This window comes from Myxine glutinosa, chromosome 14 (genome assembly GCF_964187855.1).
Source record: "Myxine glutinosa chromosome 14, kmMyxGlut1.1, whole genome shotgun sequence".
NCBI lineage: Eukaryota > Metazoa > Chordata > Myxini > Myxiniformes > Myxinidae > Myxine > Myxine glutinosa.
The window spans coordinates 30,108,783-30,117,508 of record NC_136274.1 but is presented as its reverse complement, the minus strand read 5'-3'; the positions used below and the strand labels follow the sequence as shown (position 1 = coordinate 30,117,508).

The 8,726-nt window shown below is 46.1% G+C and overlaps 1 protein-coding gene across 2 annotated transcripts in view; it reads right to left on the bottom strand.

The window, feature by feature from the left end:
* The window catches only part of LOC137439557 (uncharacterized), a 36,506-nt gene that overhangs the window by 8,684 nt on the left and 19,096 nt on the right, over positions 1-8,726 (bottom strand). For both annotated transcript variants that reach the window (XM_068135423.2, XM_078768298.1), the window contains exons 2-3: positions 3,179-3,358; positions 2,837-3,008 (exon numbers count right to left, since the gene is read on the bottom strand). In XM_068135423.2, the coding sequence (XP_067991524.2) occupies positions 2,837-3,008; positions 3,179-3,332 (326 nt within the window). In that variant the 5' untranslated portion in view covers positions 3,333-3,358. The remainder of the gene's footprint in view (positions 1-2,836; positions 3,009-3,178; positions 3,359-8,726) is intronic.

The window sequence follows — 8,726 nt, the reverse complement described above, 5'->3', positions numbered from 1 at the left end:
GAATTTTTCCTTGTGGAACGAAGCATGAGGTAGTTGTGGCACAATCATTTTGCCTTGTGGAACGTAGCATGAGGTAGTTGTGGCCCATTCAATTTGTCTTGTGGAACGAAGCATGAGGTAGTTGTGGCACAATCATTTTTCCTTATGGAATGAAGCCTCAGGTAGTTGTGGGGCATTTTGCCTTGTGGAACGAAGCATGAGGTAGTTGTGGCACAATCATTTTGCCTTGTGGAACGTAGCATGAGGTAGTTGTGGCCCATTCAATTTGTCTTGTGGAACGAAGCCTCAGGTAGTTGTGGCACAATCAATCATTTTTCCTTGTGGAACGTAGCATGAGGTAGTTGTGGGGAAATCATTTTTCCTTGTGGAACGAAGCCTCAGGTAGTTGTGGCACAATCAATCATTTTTCCTTGTGGAACGTAGCATGAGGTAGTTGTGGGGAAATCATTTTGCCTTGTGGAATGAAGCCTCAGGTAGTTGTGGCACAATCAATCATTTTTCCTTGTGGAATGAAGCATGAGGTAGTTGTGGGGAAATCATTTTTCCTTGTGGAATGAAGCCTCAGGTAGTTGTGGGGAAATCATTTTTCCTTGTGAAATGAATCCTCAGGTAGTTGTGGGGCAATCATTTTTCCTTGTGGAATGAAGCCTCAGGTAGTTGTGGGGCAATCATTTTTCCTTGTGGAACAAAGCATGAGGTAGTTGTGGCACAATCATTTTTCCTTGTGGAATGAAGCCTCAGGTAGTTGTGGGGCAATCATTTTTCCTTGTGGAATGAAGCCTCAGGTAGTTGTGGGGAAATCATTTTGTCTTGTGGAATGAAGCCTCAGGTAGTTGTGGGGCAATCATTTTTCCTTGTGGAGCGAAGCATGAGGTAGTTGTGGCACAATCATTTTGCCTTGTGGAATGAAGCCTCAGGTAGTTGTGGGGCAATCAATTTGCCTTTTGGACCAAAGCCTTTAGGTAGTTGTGGGGCAATAATTTTGCCTTGTGGAACGAAGCCTCAGGTAGTTGTGGCACAATCATTTTTCCTTGTGGAACGTAGCATGAGGTAGTTGTGGCACAATCATTTTGCCTTGTGGAACGTAGGATGAGGTAGTTGTGGGGCAATCATTTTGCCTTGTGGAACGAAGCATGAGGTAGTTGTGGCACAATCATTTTGCCTTGTGGAACGTAGCGTGAGGTAGTTGTGGGGCAATCATTTTGCCTTGTGGAACGTAGCATGAGGTAGTTGTGGGGAAATCATTTTTCCTTGTGGAATGAAGCCTCAGGTAGTTGTGGGGCAATCATTTTGCCTTGTGGAATGAAGCCTCAGGTAGTTGTGGGGAAATCATTTTGCCTTGTGGAATGAAGCCTCAGGTAGTTGTGGGGAAATCATTTTTCCTTGTGGAATGAAGCCTCAGGTAGTTGTGGGACAATAATTTTGCCTTGTGGAACGATGCCTCAGGTAGTTGTGGCACAATCATTTTCCCTTGTGGAATGAAGCCTCGGGTAGTTGTGGGGGCAATCATTTTTCCTTGTGGAATGAAGCCTCAGGTAGTTGTGGGGAAATCTATTTGCCTTGTGGAATGAAGCCTCAGGTTTGTGGGGCAATCATTTTTCCTTGTGGAATGAAGCCTCAGGTAGTTGTGGGGAAATCATTTTTCCTTGTGGAATGAAGCCTCAGGTAGTTGTGGGGAAATCTATTTGCCTTGTGGAATGAAGCCTCAGGTAGTTGTGGGACAATCATTTTTCCTTGTGGAATGAAACCTCAGGTAGTTGTGGGGAAATCTATTTGCCTTGTGGAATGAAGCCTCAGGTAGTTGTGGGGCAATCATTTTTCCTTGTGGAATGAAGCCTCAGGTAGTTGTGGGGCAATCATTTTTCCTTGTGGAATGAAGCCTTAGGTAGTTGTGGGGAAATCATTTTTCCCTGTGGAATGAAGCCTCAGGTAGTTGTGGGACAATCATTTTTCCTTGTGGAATGAATCCTCAGGTAGTTGTGGGACAATCAATCAATTTATCTTGTGGAACGAAGCCTCAGGTAGTTGTGGCACAATCAATCAATTTGTCTTGTGGAATGAAGCCTCAGGTAGTTGTGGCACAATAATTTTGCCTTGTGGAATGAACCCTCAGGTAGATGCAGCACAATCAATCAATTTGTCTTGTGGAACGAAGCCTCAGGTAGTTGTGGGACAATCAATCAATTTGTCTTGTGGAACGAAGCCTCAGGTAGTTGTGGCACAATCAATCAATTTGTCTTGTGGAACGAAGCCCAGGTAGTTGTGGCACAATAAATTTGTCTTGTGGAATGAAGCCTCAGGTACTTGTGGCACAATCAATCAGTTTGTCTTGTGGAACAAAACATCAGGTAGTTGTGGGACAATCTATTTTCCTTGTGGAATGAAGCCTCAGGTAGTTGTGGCACAATAATTTTGCCTTGTGGAATGAAGCCTCAGGTACTTGTGGCACAATCAATCAATTTGTCTTGTGGAACGAAACATTAGGTAGTTGTGGGACAATCTATTTGTCTTATGGAACGAAGCCCAGGTAGTTGTGGCACAATGAATCAATTTGTCTTGTGGAATGAATCCTCAGGTAGTTGTGGCACAATCAATCAATTTGTCTTGTGGAACGAAACATCAGATCAAAATGTAAGTACTACATCCCATGTGAGGACCCGATGTTTTCAGGTGTCACCATGAGTACAACACACGTGACGACAGAACCGATCGTTTAATGACAAATTCAGTTTGTCTGTGTGTGCCATTTCTAATATAATTAATTGTGAATTGTAAATATAATTATGATAAGGTAATATAATAATGAATTGTTGATTATTTCTCAGTCGATGGATACCTGCCGCAGTCTCGAGGACTTGCTGATGTCTGTCCGCACGTCGTGGCCTCTACGTTGGTACATCCATTCTCATCCATACGTCTGTGTCCGTGTCTCTGTTCACCTCCCTCATCGTCCCGAGGTATCTCGATCTCCATTTCCTGTCCGTTCATGTCCGTTTTCTCGTGGAGCACTGTGGGTAACAAGAAAACCAGCTTAAGAACTTTCCACAAGCTACTCAATAGGTATGAACTCAGGTAAAATGTACCCCAAAGCATTTGAGGTGATTGTTAATTGTCATTGTAATCATTGTTAATAACAGATAGACATGGACAGCAATGGGACAGAGATCTCAGGACTTGCCATGGGGACGCGCCGAGGAGTGCGGAGCTAGTGCCAGCTCGTCACCTGCAGGATCCATTTGTCCCATCATGTGCAAACATACGCGGTTAGAAAGGTGGTTGGCCACGATGTTTTGCTGCCTGGTGGCCGGGTCTGCGTGTTCAAGGAACCACATACAGTTTGGACGAGGTCGAGTAGAGCCTGTTGAGGAGGAGGAGGAGGGGGAGGAGGAAGAGGAGGAGGAGGAGGAGGAGGAGGAGGAGGAGGGAGGAAAGGTCATCGATAGGATAAACTTTAGTGTTGCCCTTTAACGTCCTGTGATCTCTCATGAGATCTGATGATAATTCAATGAGATCATGTGAGACATTTCTCACCTCGTCCACCTTGTCCTAAACAATAAGGGGTGCAGAGCACACCAAGCATTCCTTGTGGGAAACAATAAGGGGTGCAGAGCACACCAAGCATTCCTTGTGGGAAACAATAAGGGGTGCAGAGCACACCAAGCATTCCTTGTGGGAAACAATAAGGGGTGCAGAGCACACCAAGCATTCCTTGTGGGAAACAATAAGGGGTGCAGAGCACACCAAGCATTCCTTGTGGGAAACAATAAGGGGTGCAGAGCACACCAAGCATTCCTTGTGGGAAACAATAAGGGGTGCAGAGCACACCAAGCATTCCTTGTGGGAAACAACAAGGGGTGCAGAGCACACCAAGCATTCCTTGTGGGAAACAATAAGGGGTGTAGAGCACACCAAGCATTCCTTGTGGGAAACAATAAGGGGTGCAGAGCACACAAAGCATTCCTTGTGGGAAACAATAAGGGGTGCAGAGCACACCAAGCATTCCTTGTGGGAAACAATAAGGGGGTGCAGGGCACACCAAGCATTCCTTGTGGGAAACAATAAGGGGTGCAGAGCACACCAAGCATTCCTTGTGGGAAACAATAAGGGGTGCAGAGCACACCAAGCATTCCTTGTGGGAAACAATAAGGGGTGCAGAGCACACCAAGCATTCCTTGTGGGAAACAATAAGGGGTGCAGAGCACACCAAGCATTCCTTGTGGGAAACAATAAGGGGTGCAGAGCACACCAAGCATTCCTTGTGGGAAACAATAAGGGGTGCAGAGCACACCAAGCATTCCCTGTGGGAAACAATAAGGGGTGCAGAGCACACCAAGCATTCCTTGTGGGAAACAATAAGGGGTGCAGAGCACACCAAGCATTCCTTGTGGGAAACAATAAGGGGTGCAGTGCACACAAAGCATTCCTTGTGGGAAACAATAAGGGGTGCAGAGCACACCAAGCATTCCTTGTGGGAAACAATAAGGGGTGCAGAGCACACCAAGCATTCCTTGTGGGAAACAATAAGGGGTGCAGAGCACACAAAGCATTCCTTGTGGGAAACAATAAGGGGTGCAGAGCACACAAAGCATTCCTTGTGGGAAACAATAAGGGGTGCAGAGCACACCAAGCATTCCTTGTGGGAAACAATAAGGGGTGCAGAGCACACCAAGCATTCCTTGTGGGAAACAATAAGGGGTGCAGAGCACACCAAGCATTCCTTGTGGGAAACAATAAGGGGTGCAGAGCACACCAAGCATTCCTTGTGGGAAACAATAAGGGGTGCAGAGCACACCAAGCATTCCTTGTGGGAAACAATAAGGGGTGCAGAGCACACAAAGCATTCCTTGTGGGAAACAATAAGGGGTGCAGAGCACACCAAGCATTCCTTGTGGGAAACAATAAGGGGTGCAGAGCACACAAAGCATTCCTTGTGGGAAACAATAAGGGGTGCAGAGCACACCAAGCATTCCTTGTGGGAAACAATAAGGGGTGCAGAGCACACCAAGCATTCCTTGTGGGAAACAATAAGGGGTGCAGAGCACACCAAGCATTCCTTGTGGGAAACAATAAGGGGTGCAGAGCACACCAAGCATTCCTTGTGGGAAACAATAAGGGGTGCAGAGCACACCAAGCATTCCTTGTGGGAAACAATAAGGGGTGCAGAGCACACCATGCATTCCTTGTGGGAAACAATAAGGGGTGCAGAGCACACCAAGCATTCCTTGTGGGAAACAATAAGGGGTGCAGGGCACACCAAGCATTCCTTGTGGGAAACAATAAGGGGTGCAGAGCACACCAAGCATTCCTTGTGGGAAACAATAAGGGGTGCAGAGCACACCAAGCATTCCTTGTGGGAAACAATAATGGGTGCAGAGCACACCAAGCATTCCTTGTGGGAAACAATAAGGGGTGCAGAGCACACCAAGCATTCCTTGTGGGAAACAATAAGGGGTGCAGAGCACACCAAGCATTCCTTGTGGGAAACAATAAGGGGTGCAGAGCACACCAAGCATTCCTTGTGGGAAACAATAAGGGGTGCAGAGCACACCAAGCGTTCCTTATGGGAAACAATAAGGGGTGCAGGGCACACCAAGCATTCCTTATGGGAAACAATAAGGGGTGCAGAGCACACCAAGCATTCCTTGTGGGAAACAATAAGGGGTGCAGAGCACACCAAGCATTCCTTGTGGGAAACAATAAGGGGTGCAGAGCACACCAAGCATTCCTTGTGGGAAACAATAAGGGGTGCAGAGCACACCAAGCATTCCTTGTGGGAAACAATAAGGGGTGCAGAGCACACCAAGCATTCCTTGTGGGAAACAATAAGGGGTGCAGGGCACACCAAGCATTCCTTGTGGGAAACAATAAGGGGTGCAGAGCACACCAAGCATTCCTTGTGGGAAACAATAAGGGGTGCAGAGCACACCAAGCATTCCTTGTGGGAAACAATAAGGGGTGCAGAGCACACCAAGCATTCCTTGTGGGAAACAATAAGGGGTGCAGAGCACACCAAGCATTCCTTGTGGGAAACAATAAGGGGTGCAGAGCACACCAAGCATTCCTTGTGGGAAACAATAAGGGGTGCAGGGCACACCAAGCATTCCTTGTGGGAAACAATAAGGGATGCAGGGCACACCAAGCATTCCTTATGGGAAACAATAAGGGGTGCAGAGCACACCAAGCATTCTTTGTGGGAAACAATAAGGGGTGCAGAGCACACCAAGCATTCCTTGTGGGAAACAATAAGGGGTGCAGAGCACACCAAGCATTCTTTGTGGGAAACAATAAGGGGTGCAGAGCACACCAAGCATTCCTTGTGGGAAACAATAAGGGGTGCAGAGCACACCAAGCATTCCTTGTGGGAAACAATAAGGGGTGCAGGGCACACCAAGCATTCTTTGTGGGAAACAATAAGGGGTGCAGAGCACACCAAGCATTCCTTGTGGGAAACAATAAGGGGTGCAGAGCACACCAAGCATTCCTTGTGGGAAACAATAAGGGGTGCAGAGCACACCAAGCATTCCTTGTGGGAAACAATAAGGGGTGCAGGGCACACCAAGCATTCCTTGTGGGAAACAATAAGGGGTGCAGAGCACACCAAGCATTCCTTGTGGGAAACAATAAGGGGTGCAGGGCACACCAAGCATTCCTTGTGGGAAACAATAAGGGGTGCAGAGCACACCAAGCATTCCTTGTGGGAAACAATAAGGGGTGCAGAGCACACCAAGCATTCCTTGTGGGAAACAATAAGGGGTGCAGGGCACACCAAGCATTCCTTGTGGGAAACAATAAGGGGTGCAGAGCACACCAAGCATTCCTTGTGGGAAACAATAAGGGGTGCAGAGCACACCAAGCATTCCTTGTGGGAAACAATAAGGGGTGCAGGGCACACCAAGCATTCCTTGTGGGAAACAATAAGGGGTGCAGGGCACACCAAGCATTCCTTGTGGGAAACAATAAGGGGTGCAGGGCACACCAAGCATTCCTTATGGGAAACAATAAGGGGTGCAGAGCACACCAAGCATTCCTTATGGGAAACAATAAGGGGTGCAGAGCACACCAAGCATTCCTTGTGGGAAACAATAAGGGGTGCAGAGCACACCAAGCATTCCTTGTGGGAAACAATAAGGGGTGCAGAGCACACCAAGCGTTCCTTATGGGAAACAATAAGGGGTGCAGAGCACACCAAGCATTCCTTGTGGGAAACAATAAGGGGTGCAGAGCACACCAAGCATTCCTTGTGGGAAACAATAAGGGGTGCAGAGCACACCAAGCATTCCTTGTGGGAAACCCGTTGTTACAAGAAACTTGTACTTGTCATCAAAACATACATTTTGCAAGAAAGGGGTCGCAGAGTTATTTATTTCATTTTATTTATTTATTTATGATTTTTCAAATCTATTGGTTGGTCTTGTGCGTTATTTTGTCTGTGTGTTTGTTTGTCTGTCGCCTACAGGTCACAATTGTATCCGATTTTCACGAAACTTCACCAGGTGTTAAGTTGGTCATAAGGAAGAAGCCTATTGATTTTGAGGTCAAAGGTCATCTTGAGGTCGCATTTCTAGAATCGCCATTTTTCATCCGATTGACTTGAAAATTGAACAGCATTTGCATATTGCCTCACTGAATTGGAAAACAAACTATGGTTGAGGTCAAAAGGTCAAAGGCCAACTCAAGGTCAAACTTCTAAAACCATCAATTTTCATCCGATTGACTTGAAAATTGAACAACATTTGCATATTGCCTCACGGAATTGGAAAACCAACTATGTTTGAGGTCAAAAGGTCAAAGGTCAACTTAATGTCAAACTTCTAAGATCATCGATTTTCATCTGAAAAATCGTCACTTTTCATCCTATTAACTTGAAAGTTAAACAGCAATTGCATAGTGAATCAATGAATTGGGAAACCAACTATTTTTGAGGTCAAAAAGTCAAGTCAAGGTCAAACTTCTAAAATCATCAATTTTCTTCTGAATAATCATCAATTTTAATCAGATTGACCTGAGCTTTGATTAAGATCGTCTATTATAATCTTAATGAAATGGACAATTTTATGTATCTTTGGCAACGTTGTATTTTGGGGAGGGGTGGATTTTGCAAGTATCGTGCTCTGCATGACGACTTCTTGTTTATTTATTTATTTATTTATTTGTTTTACTGGTCAGTCAGGTCGGAAAGGTTAAAAGGTATCAAAAGCTGTCGCACTTTCACTTCACCATCAATATCATCCCAGCATCAGTCTCACTCCACCATCAATATAATCACAGCATCAATCTCACCCAATGGAGTACCAGCTTGCTGGGATGAATGATCCCGGTGTGTACCCCGATTTAGAATAGGTACACCGTATCCCTGCGCATCGTAAGAGGCGACCAAGGGTTGGCGTCAGGAAGGGCATCCGGCCATAAAAACATAGCCTCAAACAGGGAACCATGATGGTCATGGGGCCCGCAAGGCTAACCCCCGCTCTGGCGGGGAAAATGGCCTTAAAACGAACATTCTATCTCACCCACTCCCACCAATCTCACTCCACCATAAACCTCAGATTGTCGAAGCTGTCAGTTACGGAAAACAAACTTCCCTCATAGCTGAGTAACCAGCTAACACACCAACTAACACACCAACTAACACACCAACGTTGGCACAACGCTGTTGTGTTAGCTGGGTAACCACTCTTGCATTTGTTTGGTGTTCTATTGTCTATACATGGGTGTGTAACCACTCT